This window comes from Cololabis saira, chromosome 4 (genome assembly GCF_033807715.1).
Source record: "Cololabis saira isolate AMF1-May2022 chromosome 4, fColSai1.1, whole genome shotgun sequence".
NCBI classification, from domain to species: Eukaryota; Metazoa; Chordata; class Actinopteri; order Beloniformes; family Belonidae; genus Cololabis; species Cololabis saira.
This window is the reverse complement of record NC_084590.1, coordinates 11,048,122-11,070,477: the sequence shown is the minus strand read 5'-3', so window position 1 is coordinate 11,070,477 and position 22,356 is coordinate 11,048,122. Positions and strand designations below refer to the sequence as shown.

The 22,356-nt window shown below is 39.8% G+C and overlaps 2 protein-coding genes and 2 non-coding genes across 4 annotated transcripts; 2 read left to right on the top strand and 2 right to left on the bottom strand.

Moving 5' to 3' along the window:
- Positions 1-3,363: 3,363 nt before the first annotated feature.
- LOC133442638 (U2 spliceosomal RNA) lies at positions 3,364-3,554 on the bottom strand. Its single transcript, XR_009782580.1, has one exon. It is a non-coding gene; the product is annotated as a U2 spliceosomal RNA (small nuclear RNA).
- Positions 3,555-6,512: 2,958 nt separating this feature from the next.
- LOC133442487 (kelch-like protein 10) lies at positions 6,513-10,524 on the top strand. Its single transcript, XM_061720495.1, has 5 exons — positions 6,513-6,658; positions 7,477-7,963; positions 8,959-9,576; positions 9,926-10,075; positions 10,192-10,524. The coding sequence occupies exons 1-5, from the start codon at positions 6,513-6,515 to the stop codon at positions 10,522-10,524; spliced, it is 1,734 nt and encodes a 577-aa protein (XP_061576479.1).
- Positions 10,525-14,564: 4,040 nt separating this feature from the next.
- Positions 14,565-14,755, top strand: LOC133442637 (U2 spliceosomal RNA). The gene has a single exon (XR_009782579.1). It is a non-coding gene; the product is annotated as a U2 spliceosomal RNA (small nuclear RNA).
- A 4,393-nt stretch (positions 14,756-19,148) lies between these two features.
- Positions 19,149-20,157, bottom strand: LOC133442244 (olfactory receptor 2A14-like). The gene has a single exon (XM_061720202.1). The coding sequence runs from the start codon at positions 20,152-20,154 to the stop codon at positions 19,183-19,185; it is 972 nt and encodes a 323-aa protein (XP_061576186.1). The 5' UTR covers positions 20,155-20,157; the 3' UTR covers positions 19,149-19,182.
- Between the last annotated feature and the right edge of the window lie 2,199 nt (positions 20,158-22,356).

Here is a 22,356-nt window from a genome sequence, read left to right as displayed (position 1 = left end):
TGTTTAAGGAATCTTGTTTTAATTTTTTTTTTTAAATGTTTATTTGTTGCTCTGCTTCAGGTTGTTTTGGTTCCCAACAACAATACTCCGTTTTCTGTTGCAATGAAACACCAGTTTCTTCTGACGTATGTCTGTGGCTCCTTTTTTCTTTGTTTTCATCCATTAAAAAAACATTTAGTCACTGAAGACTGAGCTAATTTTAATTAAATAACTGAATTAGTCAGACCTGATTGTGCAGAAAGAGTTCGTCTAATTCAATACTGTTTTGGTATATTTTCATACATGGAGGTGATGGGAGGATGGATGAAACCCTTATTTGATCTCTTCAAAAATCATTGCAAGAGGACATGTCAAAGTTTTTTTTTTTCCAAACTGCCAGTTCTCTTATTCACAAATGTGATGCCTTCAGTGTTTCGTCACAAGACAGCTCTATTAAATTCTCCTGCTCAACAACTGTTAAGTCTATCGAGGCCACGTGAGAGGTGTCGATGTTGAAAGGGTTTGTCATCCAGCTGCTTCAGCTTCAGACATAGCTGGGAAATAATTGCGGAACTGTTGTCTGAGCGGTGCAGCAATGTTCTCCCTGACTCCATCAAGCATCAGGGGCCTCATGTACAAAGCGTGCGTACGCACAAAAACCTGGCGTACGCCCTTTTCCACGCAAACGTTCAGATGAATCAAGAGTGAAATGACCGTGGAAATGTGCAGTGCTCGACGCCAACTTCATGGCTGGCGTACGCACGTTTCCACTGCAGCTATTGGTCCGTTGGCGACACTTAGTGGTGATGCTGGGAAAGTGTTAATAATGTGAAAACAATTAGCCCTCAGAGTGATGTGCACATCAGACACACTGATGAACAATTAACACATTCACTGTCTGCAATTACACGAGTGGATATAAAAGCAAAGTGGTGCAGAAATACCGTTAACAACAATGGCAGCTTTGGCAGTGTTAGAAGATATCGGAAATGGCACAATAAGAAGAGAAAGAATATTTAGCCGGTTTTCCTAATGTAATCGGAGCTATCGACTGCACACACATTGCTATAAAAGCACCATCACTGGATGAATATGTGTACGTTAACAGGAAGCATTTTCATTCCATTAACGTACAGATTATATGATTAATTTATGTTATTTGTGAAGTTATTTCTTGGAAAAAGGGGCAGATCAGATAAGATTCTTCTTCTTTCTGCTTGCTTTTCATTCACAAGTTAAGAACATTTGTATTTGTATTGAATTATTTTATTTTTTTGAATGAAATAAAGAATATTAAAAAAATAAATAAAATATGTCACAGGTGTCAAACTGAATCCCAGAAGGACCGGTGTCCTGCATGTTTTAGATGTTTCACTGCTTTAACACACCTGATTCTAATTAATGATGTAACCGGCTTGTCATCAAAGTCTGGATAGTTCTGTTGATGACACAGCTCCTTGTATCATGGTGCAATTAAACAGGGAAACCGGCCCTCGAGGGCCTATTTAAATACATTTGCATATTTAAATGGAGGCGTGGACAGGGAGGAGTCTGGTACTCCTACATGTGCGCTCAATTCCATGTTGATTGGGATGTACAAAGGAAATGTGCATGGATTCATGTCTACGCACAGTTTCATACATCTGGATTTTTTTGTGCGTAGGACGTTTTCTGGATTTAAGCGTACGCCATGTTTCAGTAGGAAATCCACGCAAGTCTTTGTACATGAGGCCCCAGGTCATTACCAGACAGAGAAAACTCTCCAAAGCAGGGAAAGCTGAAACATCACCTGTCTTGACTTTGATTTCAAACAACTCCAACTTTTTCTGCAGTGCATTCATTTTGTCCTGCACATCAAAAACATTGATGGAGAGTCCCTGCAGTCCCAAATTCAGTTTGTTTAAACTGCAAAACTGTCAGACAAGTATGCCAGCTGACTGAGCCACACAGCATACTCAAAAATATCTGACAAGAGGAAATTTGTGTCCTGCAAGAGGGGACCTCTCTGTGCAATTCAAAAAATGAATTCAAATTCATTTTTAAGTGCATCAGAAGAAAAGTGTCCTGGCTCGTCCGTCACTGCCGGGGAACGTGGGAGCAGCAGCCAAAAGCGCGTCGACCAGGTTACTCTAGGTCAGGAATTGAAAACCCCTGAAGTACACAATTTTTTTTATTTACGGTCACATTAGTGTATTTGTACAATGTATCGATATTGAATTGCTGATGAATCGCTGATACCAGGCTGAATTTTACTGAATATCAGAACGTAAAGTAAATCGATGGTATTGAACAACACTTATCTATGATAAAACAGATAGTCAAAGAAATAATTAATTTTAATTGTAGCTGAATTGGATCGACATAGTTTATTCATGACTACCAATAGTTCATTTAAGTTTATACTTCACATGTTAGGAGTGCACCGTTCCTGGGTGAGAGAAGTTCAGAACAGATTGCACAAAAATATCGAACTTTACTAAAACCTCCAGGACACCGGCCCTCGAGGACCGACTTTGGACACCCCTTAATGCTAAATTTTCTAAAGAAAATGTGTGGGAGAAAGATAGTTTGATAATACTTTAAGAGAATTTATATATTCATACCCAGTCCAAAAAAAATTAAAGATCATTGAGATTACTTTTTTTCCAAAGCCTGTTGGTAAACTGAAAACGTAGGCCAGGTGTAGTAAACTAGGCAATATATCTGCCTTCACCACCAGCACTTTTCCGGGTAATGTCAGATGTCTTTTTTTCCATAAAGCTAATTTTTTATTTACTTTGTTAATTTTTGAGTCCCAATTTAACTGCGCATCATCTTCAGTTTTATGGAACTTAACTCCCAGTATATTAACTGGACCCGTACATACTGACATCCCATGTAGATTTTCAGTCCTATTTTCCCATTTCCCTAAATATTTGATCTGTGATTTTGTTTTATTTATTTTTGAACCTGAAACCTCGAAAGTATTATTTACAGTCACATTAGGTGTATTTGCACAATGTATCGGTATTGAATTGCTGATGAATCGCTGATACCAGGCTGAATTTGATTGAATATAAGAACGGAAAGTAAATCGATGGTATCGAACAACACTTATCTATGATAAAACAGTCAAAGAAATATCAAGCAGCTAATTTTGTTTAATTGTAGCTGAACTGGATCGACATAGTTTATTCATCATGACTACCAATAGTTCAATTAGGTTTATACTTCACATGTTAGTGCACCGTTCCTGGGTGAGAGAAGTTCAGAACAGATACATCTACGACAGAATTACACAAGAATATCGAATTTAACTTAGCCCGTTAACGATAACCTTCCAAAATTAAATGTGGAAGGAATAGTTTGATAATAGTTAAAGAGAGTTTATATTGTACATGTCAGGAGGAGTGCACCGTTCCTGGAGATACTGCAATACCAGGTCGATGCGTGGAGTGGACGGAGCAAGCCCCTATTCCATCTCCCTGTTCCAAAAATCAATTTAATATATGGTCCCCGGGTAGGGGACGTATCAGATATTAAACTGATAAGAACAGATACTACACTTGATCTTAGCCAAAAGGCCGAGAAGCGATAACCACAATGGTTTGGAGGAAACCTCCCCATTCCCGGCACCCTCCTTTAAACTCACGGTTTAAAAAATGGGGGAAAAAAACCACACACGTAAAATAAAGTCAAAATATAAACAGCTACTTCAGAATATTGGAAACTACATTACAGTATTTTCTTTTCTTTTTTGTGTATTCGGGGAAGTTTGGTGATTTTAAATCTATAAACAAGCCTCATCAATACTTCTTGGACACGTGACCCGCTGCGGATCAATAGGAAGACACTTGGGGCAGAACGCTCCAGAAACACGACTTCTTCACATTTATGATTGTTTAAACATAACACCTATGTGTATTCAAGTATATACAACTTATATATGTGTGTATATGTTGTCTTTAACTTGCATTGTAATGTTTATAGTGAGATTATCTTCTGTTGGTGAGGAAGAAACCTGTTTCTACGACAAACAGAGATCCTTCAGTGACCTCTAGCGGAGAGCAGGACAAACTACACAATAACTCACCTGCAAATTACTGGTGGAGAGTTGGTTAAATACCATAAATCAGGTGGATCTTTGTAAATGAAGAAAAGGTAGTTTGGTCTGGCCGGTCGGCCTTCTTCGCAGGAGGTGTGGTTCGGCCTGGTTGTATTTGGGGTGGTTCTGGTTCTGTCTGAGCTGGGTGTGGTTGTGGCATTCATTTTTATGCTCCCCATTGGAATGAATAGGTTTTGCGTCACCACAGTAAGTGCCTCAGTACTCGAGTTATAAAAGAAAATCAGGGGGGATGGTGGATTTTATCATATGGGGACAGATAATTTGTGCTGATTATAAATAATATAATATATTACAAATAATAGCACTGACCAAAACACCTGCAGAAATACTGCAGGAATGACATAGCAGCAGTTAAATGCAGCCTTCTGTAAGCTTTAAATATCCACTGGGCTTACATCAAATACATCAAAACACAACAATTAAAAACAGTTTTCTGAACTTATCAATATGACTCTGTCCTTCACAGGATAAGTAACATGGATCACTGCAAAAACTCAAAATCTTAACAAGAATATTTGTCTTATTTCTTGTTAAAATGTCTCATTTTAGTAAAAAAATCTCATTACACTTAAAACAAGACTCATCACTGGAAAAAACAACAATTTTCACCTGTTTCAAGTAGATTTTCACTTAGGATAAGTAGAAAAATCTGCCAGTTGGACACGATTTTTTTACTTGTAATAAGATAAATCTTGTCCCACTGGCAGATTTTCCTACTTATTTCAACTGAAAATGTATTTGAAACAGGTGAAAATGGTCAAATGAGTTATTTTTCTGGTGTTATTTTTCTGGTAATGACTCTAAATGTTGAAATAGCAGTAAAACCACATTCATTGATGAAATGACATAAGGGATGGAAAGGGGGGATGGCAGTTTTACAGGGGGGATGATTTGGACCGTTTTTATTTCAGGGGGGGATGCCATCCCCCCTCAACTCCAGTACTGCCCATAGGAATGAATGGGGCTATTTTGACCCACTTTTTTGTGCCTAGCGTCTCCACTGTAACACTTTTGATGGAGAAAAGTAATTCCCATCGTTGAATGATGGAGACGAAGGTTTTTGATGTTTGCCACGCCTGGGTGCACGTTATGGTTCGAGCTGCATTTACAGACGAAAAAGTGTCTGGTATGAAAAAAAAGGGAAAATGATCTTGAATACTAATATAACAGTTTTTTTTTGTTTTTTTAGGCTTTTTTTTCTTCCACATCGGAACGGGGTCATGCCAGGGGGTGTTTTGCAACTTTAGATTGCACGATTCATTAGACCCAATGTTAAAGAACACAAATACTTTTTCAATCCATTAAAAGTTTTGCAGTCATGTATTCTGGTACATGGACCATGTGTATGTTTAAAGTTGGAATCCATACAATATGCCAATTTTAATAACAACCCAATGAGTATCAAATCATAATCCACAAACGCATCATGGACAATCCCCTCATCAAGGACAATCGGCCTCGACCACCACACAGCCCCATCTCCTGACAGAGAAGTAGCTTGAGTGACTGGCTGTTTTCACCATCCTGCTCCACAACCAGACTGAAGAAAACGTTCCTCACTGTTCTGTGCTGAACTACGCACTGCAAACCATGCACCATATTTTGTTTATTCCTGGACTTTTTCACTGGGTATTTTACTATTATTACTAATATCCATTACCTTTCTATCTTGAGTTTTGAATATTGCTTGCATTTTTAAATTCCCCTTTTGTACCTACCATCTATCTTTCATGTCTAAAGCAATAATGTTATTATTGCTTAGAATATTTCAGCAAAACTGAGCATTAAAGGTTTGGCTGACAGAAGGTCAAATAAGTATTTATAATAGTCACATTTACTTTACACGAATCCACATTTATTAAAAACATCATGAAAGTTCTACAAATGAGAAGGGTCACATAAATCTCATTGGCCTCCCAACCATCAGACCTTCTGGAAGTCTAACGGTGTAAAGATAATAATCTCATCAACAAGGCCAAATATGTGCCAGAGCTGGTAACACTGGGTTAAAATACCATAAAAGAGGCAGGTGTTTTGATGCTAATATATATTATAATTTAAATTAAACAGAAGTCAAGGTGCCTATACTTGTGTTTGTCATGTAATCTATATAAGGATGTTTTGTTACTGAACTGAACTGTTTGTAAAATGACTGATTCTTTGAGACATTTTTTTGAAACATGGAACAAAAACGCATAATGATTTGATACCACTACTGTGAAAACTAAATGAAGCAAAAGGTAACTTTTTTCCATTGTAAATGTAAACTAAATGTCTTTATTGTCACTCACTGTGATGAAATAAAGGTCCATTCCGGAATACTGAGCTGATAAATAGCAGCACGTTCACAGTTCTGCATTCTTCATTTTAACAAGCTGATACGAACCATAAACATTTGACAAAGCTTCTCAGATTATCAAAGTTTAAGATGAGTAAAGAAGAGAAACCTTCAGACAACTCTGTGTACAATGAGCTCCGTCTGACGGGGGAATATTGTGATGCCGTTATCAAGGTTGAGGATGTTGAATTTCAAGTCCATAAAGTCGTCCTGTGTAACTGTACCCCATATTTTCGGTGAGTTGATAATACAATTATAGCTTTAATTTATTTAAAGATCTGAATCAAAGAATTAACTTCTCAGAAAGTAAAATTGGAAATACAAATTAAGATTTTTACTAAAGCAGGTATGTCAAATTTGATATTGACAACCTTGCACATTAAGCAAGTTTTATATTTCAAAGATATGGCAGATGATTTAAAACCAACGAGGTCTGTTTTCTCTCACAGTTACATGTTCCAGACAGCAGTTTAGATAAAAAACCATTTAACTGAACACTTTTCAAACAATTGTTCATATTTTCTTCCATGGTAATCATATAGAAATCAATTCTGCACCACATATTTCTGTCAGCGACACATCAAGTAGTTATTACAAGCACTGCTTCTGATGCAGTACACACTGGTCAGTCTCAATATCAAAACCTTCAAAACGTAATTCTATATACACCTCCCTTGAGGTGAAAAAAAATCAGATTATGGACAAGTAAATTGTTAAAAAGTAAAAAATTGGTATATTTAGAAGCATATGAAGTCCCAGTGGATACATTTTTATCAGATATCAGGATGAGTACTGTATTGTTAATGATTTTTTGCTTTGTAAATACATGCAGGGTGGCTTCTGAAAGAAAAACAGTTAGGAAACCATTGGAGTAGTTTATATTCTCATGATTACACATAGTTGAGATATGGCAACACATAGCTTCTATTTGACATTTTAACTTATGGTGTCAAGTATTCAGCTGAAAGAATGTGACATTGATAGAGTGATTAAAGCATAATGTTACATGATGACTGTTGCAGAAATACATCTCTCTACTGTGCTTTCATTTCAGAGCTCTCTTCTCTTCTCGCTGGTCTAACCGGGACAAGAAGATCTTTAACATTCCCAATGTGTCTCCTGACATAATGCAGCTCATCCTTGACCACTCTTACACCGGCTCCGTTTCTGTCACAGAGGACAACGTGCTGGACCTTCTGATTGCTGCCGATCAGTTCAACATAGACGATGTCATACGTATTTGCTACAGTTTCCTTGAGGAGCAAATGTGCCCTGAAAACTGTATTGGCATTTGGCAATTAACCAACTCCTGCTTCTACCCCAAACTGCGCTCCAAGGCGTTTGACTACATCACTGAGCACTTTGAGGAGGTTGCAAGCGGTGAAGAGTTCCTGCAGATCCCCGTGGAGGAGCTCACTGATATCATTGAAAAAGACCAACTCAATGTAAAACAGGAGAGTACTGTGTTTGAGGCCATCATTAGGTGGATTAACCATTTACCCAATGAACGGGAGAAACACATTGTTGCTCTCTTACCGAAGGTACAGTAGCTCGTATGAATATGTTTAGTTTAATTTTCATATTATCAGGCTTCAATGGATGGTGTTGTGCTGACAGCTGTATAATTAACACTGCAAAGTCATATTTATTGAACTGAAAACAGTCTAAGGTTTAAAGGTTTAGTCTGATGAAGCTTCAATCTTCTCTAGTGTCACAACGACAGGCAGCTGGATCCTCTATCATAAACATTGAAAAACTGTTACAGAAATATAAAAGGGCGTAGGGCTGCACGATTAATCGTTAAAAAATCGCGATCTCGATTCATGCTTGAACGCAATCTCATTTCCAAATGACGACGATTTACTTTTTTTTTTTTTTTTTTGGATGTTTATTGTTTTTATGTTCAATGTCAGCTGTTACAAAGTTGATGCCAGTCTTTTATCAGGCACCATCATATTTTTTGTAACGTTTACCTTTTGTATCGGCAGCTTCTTAATAGCAGCAAAAGGCAATGGGGGGTTCATCCCAGCCAGAGGAATAATTTGTTGCCTCAGAACTACAGGATCTGTTACAAGTCCCCTTTCTGAAAGGGTGTTCAACTCAGGGAGGAACAAATATTGTTCAAAATTGTTATCATTGTTTAAATTATTCAAAGGTTTGTGTAAAGAAGACAAGAGATGTTTATTGTTATTATATTTTTGTTCAGCTGTTGCAAAGTTAAAGTAATAAGTGCAATACATTTTATATTGGAAAAAAATTGTGAGAGAATCGTGATCTCAATTCTAAGCAAAAACATCGTGATTCTCATTTTTTCCAGAATCGTGCAGCCCTAAAAGGCCTTGGCTGCATTGTGAAATCTGAGTCTTTTTAGCTAGTCCATTGGCTATGACTAGCTGCCTTGTCTTTCATCAATCTTTTTATCCTTGAATCCTTTTTATCATTTACATATAACGTTATAAAGCATATTATTTCACATTGAGTGCTAAAGTCCATGCAGTTTTATATTAATGGATTCTATCCTTTCATGTCTGTTTAGGTCCGACTGGCTCTGTTGGATATGGAGTATTTTAAGATGAAAGTGATCACCAGTGAGCTGGTGAAGAGGAACCCTGAATGCTACTCCATGATCAGTGATGTTCCCAGAGCCATAGCTAATGTCATCAGATTTGGGCTGCCTTCACGTCGCTTCGGCAACAGATTTACCCGGCCTCGCATGCCAAGGTCCATTTTGCTGTCCATGGGGGGATGGAGTGTTGGAGATCCAACCAACAGCATTGAGGCCTATGATATCCGCACTAACCGATGGACAAATGTGCCGAACGATGCTGGGCGTCCTCGTGCCTATCACGGCACTGCGTTCCTCAATGGGTACGTGTACTTTATTGGGGGTTTTGACAGACGGAGCTATTTCAACAGTGTGTGCAGGTGGGACCCAACAACACACACGTGGCAGGAAGTGGCACCGATGTACCATCGTCGCTGCTACGTAAGTGTGACTGTACTAAATGGGTGCATATATGCTATTGGAGGCTACGATGGATACACTCGGCTCGACAACGCAGAGTACTACGAACCCCAGACCAACCAGTGGACTTGTATTGCACCGATGCACGAGCCGAGGAGTGACGCCAGCTGCACAACATTACACAACAAGGTGGGTGAACTGACAGAGACACAGGGAGTCATTGGAGTAGAAGTGAATGGAATAGAGTCCCCAACCACTGAAAACACAAAACCCTAAAGAAATGCTAGATGTTGAGAAAATCAAGGGGTTAATAAAAAAAAATTGAATTACATAGTTCTTCATGTAAGGGTGCTTCAAAGACACATGCGGAATGTTAAAAATCCTAAACTATTAATATTATGCCTTACAAAGTTAGTTATATCTGACCAATGGAAAAAAGATCATTTTATTAAGCCACGTAACATTAAAACAAAGATTACACATGAATACAAAACTCATAAAGGGTAAAATCACTTAATACTTCTTATTTTGTCTTCAGATCTATATTTGTGGTGGATTCGACGGGCAAGAGTGCCTGGAAACAGCTGAATACTACGATCCACAGACTATGCAGTGGACATTGATCTCACCAATGACTTGTCGGCGCAGTGGAGTTGGGGTGGTTGCGTGCGGAGATAAAGTCTATGCAGTAAGTTGAAAACCAGCAGACATTACCAAAATATTTTTTATCCATTGGTAATTAGTCTCTTATAAAAGATGCAGAGAGCCAAATTTTAACCATAATATTCCAATTTACTCCAACAGGTTGGAGGGTTTGATGGTGACAACCGTCTCCGCTCTGCTGAGTGCTACAACCCAGGAACCAACACTTGGAACAACGTTGCATCCATGATAACTACCCGCAGCAACTTTGGCATCGAAGTCATGGAAGACCTGCTCTTTGTTGTGGGGGGTTTCAACGGCTTCTCCACCACCTGTAGTGTGGAGAAGTACAACGGAGAAACAGATGAGTGGTGCGAGGTCTGCGATATGGATGTCTTCCGGAGCGCCCTGAGCTGCTGCGTTGTGTTTGGACTCCCCAATATGGCTGATTATGTTCCCCCTCGTGACCCCCGGAGTGACTCTGCCTCCTCCTGAAACCAATGTGCCCAACTGTTACAGTCACCATCCCTTTGGGCTGCCTTTACCTGGCTCTGGGAATGTTACAACATCATCCAACAGACTTGGCTGTAACATAAATTGATGAAATAAATGTTGTCATCATTAGCATGAATTCTGTCAATAGCATTTTTCTAGACATTTCAACAGCTTATTAATGCTTTTTTTGTGGAGCTTTATGCCTGAAGAACATGGTCTGACCAATAAGTTTTTATAAGTTTTCATGATTTCTCTCTGTAGATTGTGTACATGCATTATGTACATTTCATAACAACTGGAGGAGGGGCCAGTTCACTGCACAACCTGCAGTCTGATGGAAAGTGGTTATCATGAAGAGGCATATAAAAAACGTTTAACTAAGGTCTATAAACACACTAGAGCTGGGCGATATATCAAGATTTTAATATATATCGATATATTTTCAAACGCGATATGGTACGAGACAATATCGTTTATATCGATTTTAAAAAAAAAATTATGATTTTGATATAGCTTATTTTGTGACAAATTGACTTGAATGTTTTATTTGAGATTTGCACAAATGCTTTGTTATTTGCACAACTGTCAACCTCAGTGGAAAAGTCTGCCTGTTACTGTCTACATTGTATTAATTGCACAGTGTATTTTAATTTAATTGTTATGCAGGAAAGGGTTATTTGTTTTATCTTATTCAAGAAGCATTTTTATTTTATATATGCAGGCAGTTTATTTTTATTTCATTTGTTTTATACATTTTGATATTGTGCAGACCTCTGTTAATAAAGGAACCTGTGTGACATTTGGCACGAGTCTTTGTATTAAAACTGACTGTTTTTTTAAGGGTTTGCCTCAGAAAAAAATGAAGCTAACAGAGATGCTAACAGAGATGCTATGCTATAATGCTTTGGGGGAAACCCCAATAATGGCACAGAAAAAATATCGATATATATCGAGTATCACCATTCAGCTAGAAAATATCAAGATATGACTTTTGGTCCATATCGCCCAGCCCTAAAACACACATAACCAAATTTAAAGAAAATTATGTTTTCACATGTACATTCACCATTCACATGCAGATTAATACTAATGGTTACTTCCAAAGAAAGAAAGACATTTACGTATGGATTTAGTTCAGATTAAACTGTCAAAATAATTCCCAGCAGAACAACAATAGCAGACGAGCAGTAAACGTAAAGCCTGTGTTGAAAACAAACATCAATGGGGGGCAACAAAAGAACAAAGTGAAAAACTGAAAACTACTTCACTGCCATCTGCTATCTGAAAAGATCATTTTTCCTTATTCCCATTCTCTGAATTTACTGCCTTTACAACAATGTTTTCACATTTCAATTAGCCCCATAGAAACATCTGGACACCTCGCCTGTCAGATCCATTCATTCTCGGTATTTCATCATGATAGCAGGGAACAATTTTACGTGGCCCAGACGATTGTCACCATGAATGAGCTACAGCAGGAGATGGCTTTCCCTTTTATATGCAGTATTTGCCCCTGACAGGATTTAAAACACCACTAAACATACTGTAATTGTTCTTTTCACAAGACGTAGTGTCACAAGGTCAACAAATGATGTACGAAGCAATATTTCAAAATAGTGAGACAAGCCAGAGATTTTATTAGTTATGAATGTATTACAGTTCTATTTTGTAAGCATTTTTGAAGTTATGTTCCTGTAAATTCCTAAAGGAGTTTAGCATATTTAAGTTACTGCAAGCCATAAGGAGCCACCATTCACATAGTTATCTACTTAGCAACTGTTGTGCCACACAGTGGGTGCTGGTTCAGTTATCAAAGGGTTATTAATGATTGTTGGAGAACAATCCTTATTCATTAATAAAGTAGATTATTTATCAAATTGAATGATCAAAATGACTTAATCAAAACGGGGCACCACCTGATGTAGTCAGGAAAAATGATAACTAAACAGCAAAAATCAGTCTCAAGGTAAATTAAAGCTGTAAGCAGCGACGAACGGGCCCTCGCACTCATGGCCACCGCCCCCCATAAGCATATCAGAAATGACACCACCCACGACTCTCTATATCAAACCATTCAAAAGTTATGGCAGAAAATAGGAACTATGAAATATCGACCAATCAGAAGAAGGGGCTAATTCATGCCAATGAAGGTCAAGTACTCAAAACCGAGTCAGATGACACCACCCACGAGTCTTTATGTCAAACCATTCAAAAGTTATGCCAGAAAATAGGGACTATCAAATATTGACCAATCAGAAGAAGGGGCTAATTCATGCCAATGAAGGTCAAGTACTCAATACCGAGTTACGGTTCGGGCCGTATTAACTGCCGAAGGAATGGCATAAATTGTGCCAAAATTACGAGATTAATTCAAAATATTCAAAATGGCTGACTTCCTGTTTGGTTTCGGCCATGGCGCCAAGAGACTTTTCTTTAGGTTGCGACATGATACAGATGTGTACCGATTTTCGTGCATGTACGTCAAACCGTATTGTGGGGCTTGGGGGCACGAAGTTTTCTAGGGGGCTCTGTTGAGCCATTAGGCCACGGCCCACGCCCATTAATGCAATCCATGAAATATCTAATCTATCGCCAGGCCTGGCTTGCGTGCAAAATTTGGTGACTTTTGGGGCACGTTTAGGGGGGCAAAAAGGCCCTCATTTTGTCGGAAGAAAAACTAGGAAGAAAAAAAAATCCTACAGATACAATGAATAGGGCCTTCGCACTGTAAGTGCTCGGACCCTAATTATTCTTCAGAATAATAGTGAAGGGAGGAGTCCGAACACAGGCCTTTGCACCCAGCAATTGTGACAAATAGGTGTAAAATAAGCACAAACAAGGTAGGTTTGGTCTCAACATTGGTAGGGACGATATAACGGCATAACCTGCATGTACACTTTTTGCTGGGGACGGGACATTACTGTAATTGCCACCTTTATTTCTATTGTTGCTACTAACTAAACCAACATTTAGCCTTCTGCCAGAGTGTAAAAGGACTGGTAGACCAACCAATACATCTATCAGGTCAGGTGAGTTGAAGCAGGCAAACATCTAAAACATGCTGGATAGGTGCTCTCGAGGGCCAGGGTTGGTGAACCCCCCATCTTTTCTAATCTGTGCTTAAATGTAAAAACAAACCCAAGCCCTGCAGCCCTCCCAATGCAGAGGACTCCCATGGAATAAAGACTGGAGCTGAAAAGTGCAAAGTAAGAAAAATTTCAACATTTTAATTAAAAAAAAGAATCAAATAATAGATTAAAAAAAATCTAATTATTAATCGTAATAGAAATTCTCAAATGAGAAAATAAATAACATAAATGTTAAAAAAAAAAAAAAACAAGTTGTACAAAGGTTGATGGTTGGTTTCATTAACTATTAATGAAAACGTTTATGCTCATAGTGATTTTTCTGGACTGGTTGTAATGATCACATAACTTCTGTTTTACTTAAAAGATGTTTTAAAATTTAAACTGAAGTCTGAAAGGGGGTACATTTTGTATTTTCTTGTTATTTATGGTATTTAACCAACTCTCCACCAGTAATTTGCAGGTGAGTTATTGTGTAGTTTGTCCTGCTCTCCGCTAGAGGTCACTGAAGGATCTCTGTTTGTCGTAGAAACAGGTTTCTTCCTCACCAACAGAAGATAATCTCACTATAAACATTACAATGCAAGTTAAAGACAACATATACACACATATATAAGTTGTATATACTTGAATACACATATTTGTTATGTTTAAACAATCATAAATGTGAAGAAGTCGTGTTTCTGGAGCGTTCTGCCCCAAGTGTCTTCCTATTGATCCGCAGCGTGTCACGTGTCCAAGAAGTATTGATGAGGCTTGTTTATAGATTTAAAATCACCAAACTTCCCCGAATACACAAAAAATAAAATAAAATACTGTGATGTGGTTTACAATATTCTGAAGTAGCTGTTTATATTTTGACTTTATTTGTGTGTGTTTTTTCCCCATTTTTTAAACCGTGAGTTTAAAGGAGGGTGCCGGGAATGGGGAGGTTTCCTCCAACCCATTGTGGGTATCGCTTCTCGGCCTTTTGGCTAAGATCAAGTGTAGTATCTGTTCTTATCAGTTTAATATCTGATACGTCCCCTACCCGGGGACCATATATTAAATTGATTTTTGGAACAGGGAGATGGAATAGGGGCTTGCTCCGTCCACTCCACGCATCGACCTGGTATTGCAGTATCTCCAGGAACGGTGCACTCCTCCATACATGTACAATATAAACTCTCTTTAACTATTATTATCAAACTATTCCTTCCACATTTAATTTTGGAAGGTTAGCGTTAAGGGGTTAAGTTAAATTCGATATTTTTGTGTAATTCTGTCGTAGATATATCTGTTCTGAACTTCTCTCACCCAGGAACGGTGCACTCCTAACATGTGAAGTATAAACTTAAATGAACTATTGGCAGTCATGATGAATAAACTATGTCGATCCAGTTCAGCTACAATTAAACAAAATTAGCTGCTTGATATTTATTTGACTGTTTTATCATAGAAAAGTGTTGTTCGATACCATCGATTTACTTTACATTCTGATATTCAGTAAAATTCAGCCTGGTAGGTATCAGCGATTCATCAGCAATTCAATACCGATACATTGTACAAATACACTAATGTGATTATTGCAATGGCATCTTTACAGGCCTTAACAAGAAATCAATCAGGCAGCTGCAGCTGATCCAGAACGCTGCCGCCAGAGTCCTTACAATCACCAGGAAACTGGACCACATTACACCGGTCATGAAATCACTACACTGGCTTCCAGTGAGTCAAAGGATAGAGTTTAAAATCTTACTGCTGGTCTACGAAGCACTGAATGGTCTTGGACCAAAATACATGGTTGATCTGTTAGTTCCTATGAAGCTCCCAGACCCCTGAGGCAGAGCCGCCTGGGAGATTTGCGAGGCCCTGTGCGAAATGGCTGGGGGGGGCCCTCGAAATTTTTGTTTTTTTTTGGGTCGGATCGGGTGTCTATATGCGCAATTTTAACTCTCCAATTAGCAAAATATTGGATACCTTCCCCTGCCTCATCATCATCTCTTGCCTCGACGCGGGCCCCCACGGCTGCTTGAGACCCGGTCGGATCGGTGATTTTTGTAACAAATTTATCAAACAAGCCTTTCAGAGAGGCATTAAACTCTTCCATTTTCTTTAGTTTTTTTCTTTTTTCATTCCGTGATGGAAATTTCCTGAATCTGTCTCGTTCTCTCGACATTGTGTGATAGTTTGTTCCAACTCCACCTGTCTGGATCAGAGCAGCTTGTGTCTGCGCTTGGTTTGATCAGTTGTATTGAACAACAGACACGCGCATCATTGCACATATATTTATTGATATGCACAGACTATTACACATTTAGGTCTGTAATGGAACGTGACTGTTGATATTTATAAGGGAAAAAACGAAAGAAAGAAAAAAAATAAATTTAAAAAAAAAAAAAAAAACATTGCTGCACCGCTCAGACAACAGTTCCGCAATTATTTCCCAGCAACTGCAACAAAAAATTACAGTTTTATATCTTTATGTTTGAAGCCTGAAATGTGGCAAAAGGTCACAAAGTTCAAGGGGGGTGAATACTTTTGCAACCCACTGTATGTCTGAAGCTGAAGCAGCTGGATGACAAACCCTTTCAACATCGACTACTCTCACGTGGCCTCGATAGACTTAACAGTTGTTGAGCAGGAGAATTTAATAGAGCCGTCTTGTGACGAAACACTGAAGGCATCACACACACACACACACACACACACACACACACACACACACACACACACACACACACACACACACACACACACACACACACACACACACACACACACACACACACACACACATACACACAACATACATGCACACACACACATAGACATACACACTGGCTTGTTCACCTGCATGCTTGCTCTGTAGTTTTTGGGGTTAGTTAGTTGCGGTAGCTTAGCTTAGACTGTGATCAGATCTCGAGATTTGGGTCGATTGCTGCTCGTGTTTTGGTCGGCTCCGTGTCGGTTTTGTGTTTTCGTTTAGGGTTTTTGTTGCAGATTTCCAGTGCTCGACTTGTGCCTCCGTGTGTTCTTGCCGCCTATATCCGACGAAAGGAGGGCCTTTTTGCCCCCCTAAATGTGCCCCAAAAGTCACCAAATTTTGCACCAAGCCAGGCCTGGCAAAAATGTGATATTTAATGGTTTGCATTAATGGGCGTGGCCTAATGGCTCAACAGCGCCCCCTAGAAAACTTCGTGCCTCAAGCCCCACAATACGGTTTGGTGTACATGCACGAAAATCGGTACACACCTGTATCATGTCACAACTTAAAGAAAACTCTCGGCCAAACTGAACAGGAAGTCACTCATTTTGAATTAATAATGTAATTTTGGCGCAATTTATACCATTTCTTCGACCGTTTCTTCGCACGAACCGTAACGTGCACCCAGGTGTGTTATACATCAAAATGTGCGTCTCGATCCTGCGACGATGGGCATTAGTTTTCTCAGTCAAAAGCGTTACTATGGCGACGATAGACATCAAAAAGCGCGCCCCCCCTTCATCTGATTGGTCCATATTTGATAGTTCCTACTTTCTGCTGTAACTTTTGAATGGTTTGACATAAAGACTGGTGGGTGGTGTCATCTGAGGGTATTGGGTACTTGACCTTCATTGGAATAAATTAGCCCCGCCCCTTCATCTGATTGGTCGATATCTGATAGTTCCTACTTTCTGCAATAACTTTTGAATGGTTTAATATAGAGAGTCGTGGCTGGTGTCATCTGCTAAATGTCCAGGCCTGAAGAATCTAAATGCAAGTCATACAAGCGCTTCCACTGCAGCACGCCTGAACGTGCACAAGGGTGCGAGAGCCCGTTCATCGCTGCTTGCAGCTTTAATTTATCTTACTATTGCTTGTCAGTTTAGTTCTTGTTATTCTTTTGTTGCTGCTACAACAATTACGTTTCCCCTATGGGGATAAATAAGGTTATCTGAATCAGAATCTGAAACACACCCTTAAAAACACTTCCATCAAAGATGCCCTTTTCCCCTCTGAAATATTCAGTTCATGCCCTAAATGCGGTTAGGAAAAGGTTCATGTCAGTACAGGTGTCATGAATGTGAACTCTATTCATGGAGACAAAATTATTTTTTGTACCAAACGGTAAATATGTTTATTTCTGCTGTAAATTTGGTTGCCGCTTGGTCGTCACATGACTCCATAACAAAAGTGGCAAATATACAAGAATGTTCATGCTTGAATCTGGCAGAATACAGTAAAATATGTGCATGATATACAATATGCTATTATTATTTAATAATCCTATATTTGCATATCCTAAATATTATAGGTTTACTGTTATTTTTTGGGATGATTTTTTATTTTGGTTTATATATCCTATGAAGCGCTCTATTTACCAGTGCTCAGAAGAGTGCTATACAAATGATTAGTTACGTTACCTGAATATCAATGATGTACTCTTTTGTAGTTATGGAAGACAGGTACAACGATGTGTACAATTTCCTTGCGGAATTATCATACCCGGAGGGGTATGATAAGGCCCAGAGGCAAAATCTGCGGAGGTACAGTATGCCTCCAAATTTTCATTGCAAGGTTTGTATTTTCCATAAACTTGTAATTAATCGGATATGTACTTCAATGCATCATTAAATAATTGAATGATAATTTGTGTTATCATGATTCTTAAAATTATTTTAATGTACTGTAGGTGGTCAGCTCCTTTTTGGAACTCGGCGAGCTGTCAAAACTCAGCAAGAGAAGAGGCAGCTTTTTGACGAGTTCCACTCCGCTCCCTTGGGTGGCCACACTGGAATTGCTGATCTTCTACTGCATCTTCATTTTACCCCCAACTGCTACCCCACCCCTCATATCCACTGATATCCACTTTTTATGCACAGGTTGATTTCTCACATCGAGACTACTGCTGCATTCAGATGAATCTGAAAATCTGATGAATATGAAACTTTGTATAAACCTTTTCTTTATGATACTTCCTGGGAATGTGCATTTACTTCTTTTCAAAAAGAAATTAGTGATAAAAAATAGATATATGTAGTTTGAAAATTTATTGAAACACAACAAGGTGAGATACAGGCAGTTCTATCCGCATGCGTGTATGTGACAGCATGATTTGACGGGGTATTTTCATCTGCCAAATCGTGCTACATGATATCTATGTGCTTCCACATAGATAAATGCAGGTAGGATGATTTGACAGATGAAAATACCCTGAGATCACGCTTCCACATAGATAAATGTTGATGTCTATGTAGAAGCGTGATCTGACGGGGTATTTTCACCTGTCAAATCATCCTACCTGCCAATATCTATGTGGAAGTGCGATTTGACAGGGTTTTTTTCCTCCGCCGAAGCGTCGTACACATAGATCTATGTGGAAGCACATTCTGACTTCCTGCTGTTAAATCGTCTATTTGCATGAAAAAGGTTTTGAAAAAAAAGAAACTGAGATAAAAGAAACGGGGATCGTACGGTAGTATTTCCTGCCGAGGTAGGACATCTCGCCAAGGTAGGACATCTCACCAGAGAAGTATGTCATTTCATCCTACGGGTAGGACGATTCTTGGAGGTAGGACAACTCGGCAGAACACCGGCCGTCTTTTAAGGTCACTGTACATAGAAACGTTTCTTACATGGGCTCTCAGTCAGCTTCTTCTTACTGAGGAAATGTTTGCACGTGTTTCTTATTTTGGACATCTGCAGTCCAAACATGAGCGGATTCAGGAGCGGCTGGAGTATCAGAAAGTACAGAGACATGATAAGCTGCAGCACACTGGGAGAACCGGTGCTATCATACCTGCTCTGCAGCATCACAAACAAGCAGCCAAGAGAAAAATTTAGGAGGGAGGTGAGTTGAGGCGTGCAGGTGCTGACGGCTTTCCTCCTGGTCTGTGTGGAAGCAGCAGAACAGACTCGGAGGATTTTCATGTAAGAAAACAGGATTGGAAGCAGAGGGACTAAGAGGGTGAGGACGGTACCGAACAGTCCATAAATGTTGTTGAACGTGACGTCAGAACACGCCAACTTCACCACCAGGTAGTTATGGCAGACCACGCCGTTGATGACGTTCCCACACAGCGTCAGGCGCAAGTTCAGGCATAAGGTGATAACAACTTTGACAAAGCTGTAAAACCACACCACCACAATTAAGACCATCACTGTGGTGGCTGACATACGGGTGTTGTATTCTAGAGGATGACAGATGGCCACGTACCTGTCATAAGACATGACGGCCAGGTTACAGAACTCAACATTTACATATGAGAACAAGCAGAAGATCTGCAGGTAGCAGAGCGGAACAGGAATGGTGTGAACATCAGAGAGGACCTGGAGCAGCAGGACCGGGAACAGGCTGGTGCTGCCGTACAGCTCGTTCACAAACAGACTGAGCAGGAACAGGAACATGGGTTCATGGAGGCTCCTGGTGCAGCAGATCACTGCGATGATGGACGTGTTGGCAACAATGATGGCAACATAAGACAGGAAAGTAATCACAAAGTACAAGTACTTTAACTTTCCAACCTCCAAATAAGCTCCAAGGATGAAATAAGGAAAAGATGAAGAAGTTGAATTCAACATGCTTCTTTTGCTTAAAGGACAAAAAGACACAAGAAAACAAACACAGTTGACTTATACTCAATCACGTCCTTTGAGAGACTGAAAAAGAGACATGGGTTCAGTTTTTTCTGCAGTTCAGAGTTTCTAGAACACTATCCTGACCTCACCCTTTTACCTGAACACAACTCTGACCGAGGTCAGAGACAGATCCGTCCAGACGGTCGGTGCTGCAGCATCTGCAGCGTTTATACCTTCTCAGAGCCAATCTCTGCTCTGAGCTCATCCTTCGTGGATCAGCAGGAGGGTTCAGTCCCACGATGACTCAAAGCTCTAAACACACTCTAGCAGGGTTTTTTTTGTTTACTTCTTTCGAGTAGACTGCTGTGTATAGATACGTGACTGGCCTACACAAGCGTACGCACCGAGACAAACACAAACACAAACACAAACACGTAGGTAATATGAAGTTTGTGTTTAATGTTTAGCTAGTTGTTGTTTATGTAGTTTAGCATCAGAATTTATCCCAAGTGTTGTTTCATTATCTTTTAGAGAGAAGAGGACGCTGACATGTTTGTTCGCCGCTTCTCCGTCTCTGAGTTTTTTTTAATTTGTACCTGTTTTAATCTTGTAAGCACTCTGAGATTCTTTGAATGAAAAGTGCTCTATAAATAAAATACATTATTATTATTAAGGCCAGAGCACTGACCGTGCACAGGTCTGTAGGAATTTTTATTTTTTTCTCGTTTTTCTTGTTTTTTTTTTCCTTCTTCCGACGAAATGAGGGCCTTTTTGCCCCCCTAAACGAGCCCCAAAAGTCACCACATTTTGCACGCAAGCCAGGCCTGGCGAAAAATTTGATATTTAATGGTTTGCATTAATGGGTGTGGCAAAATAGCTCAACAGCGCCCCCTAGAAAACTTTGTGCCTCAAGCCCCACAATACGGTTTGATGCACATGCACGAAAATCGCTACATACCTGTATCATGTCACAACTTAAAGAAAAGTCTCTTGGCGCCATGGCCGAAACCGAACAGGAAGTCGGCCATTTTGAATTAATTGTGTAATTTTGGCGCAATTTATGCCATTTCTTCGACCGCTTCTTCGCCCGAACCGTAACGTGCACCCAGGTGTGTTATACATCAAAATGTGCATCTCAATCCTGCGACGATGCGCATTACTTTTCTCAGTCAAAAGCGTTGCCGTGGAGACGATTTTGTGTTTGTTTTATACATATTTTGTCACAGCTGCTGGTTGCAAAGGTCTGTGCTCGGTCCCCAGAATTTACCAACATGGGAAAATTGACGTTGGTAAATGCAGTAAATGATTTTCGTTTTTTATCGCCGAGGCCTAGGAGGTCATCACAACACTACCTACCACACAACACTATCTAATCCCTTCCTAAGGTGTTTGGGACCAAAAATAATAACCTCTGTTTATCGGAATTTAGAAGCAACATCCAGTCCTTGATGTCCTTAAACCATGCCTGAAGTTTAGCTAAGGATTCTGTTTCACCTTCATAGACAAACACAGCTGCGTAGCAATGAACATTGATGCCGTGATTCTGGTTTATACTTCCCAAGGACTGCATGTATAAACTGAACAAGATTGGCCCTAGCACCCTGCGGAACACCATAGCAGACCCACGTCTGTTCTGAAGACACCTCATGTAGGCTATATAAACAGTATTGGTGGTGCACTGCTTCTCCCACCTGAGGCACCGGATGGTGGACCTGAATTCTCATCCTGTACCCAGGTTTTTGCCTCAGCTAAAGAAACAGCTTCTTTCAAAAATAAAAGCTGGTTTTGGAGCTAAAGCAGAGCAGGAACGCTATACAATTAAAGCGGTGGCTCAAAGCCGGCAAGGGGATTGGTCATCATGGGAAGGTGTAATGGTCAGGCGGATGACATAGCCTGACCTGTGGAAGATCCCCCTAGCCAGGATCAGCTTCCTAATCCAAGCAACGTATAACACCCTACCTTGTCCCCAAAACCTCCACCTGTGGTTCGGCACAGAAGAGATCTGCCCCCTCTGCGACACGTCAATTCAAGCCTCCAGCACATCCTGTCGGGATGCAAGACGGCTCTGTCCCAAGGCCGCTACAGATGGCGGCACAATGCCGTCTTGAAGAAGCTGGCCGAGGTGGCAGAGTCTTGCAGACTGTTGCAACACAGGTAGGGGGCGCTGTTCCAGTTATCAAAGAGTTATTATTAATTTCATTCAAC

Bases quoted from the DNA above. Each gene is read 5' to 3' on its own strand.
- LOC133442487 (XM_061720495.1), top strand. From the start codon at position 6,513: ATGAGTAAAGAAGAGAAACCTTCAGACAACTCTGTGTACAATGAGCTC. The intron at 6,659-7,476 runs GTGAGTTGATAA...CTTTCATTTCAG, and splicing joins AACTGTACCCCATATTTTCG to AGCTCTCTTCTCTTCTCGCT. The intron at 9,577-9,925 runs GTGGGTGAACTG...TTTTGTCTTCAG, and splicing joins GCACAACATTACACAACAAG to ATCTATATTTGTGGTGGATT.
- LOC133442244 (XM_061720202.1), bottom strand. From the start codon at position 20,154: ATGTTGAATTCAACTTCTTCATCTTTTCCTTATTTCATCCTTGGAGCT.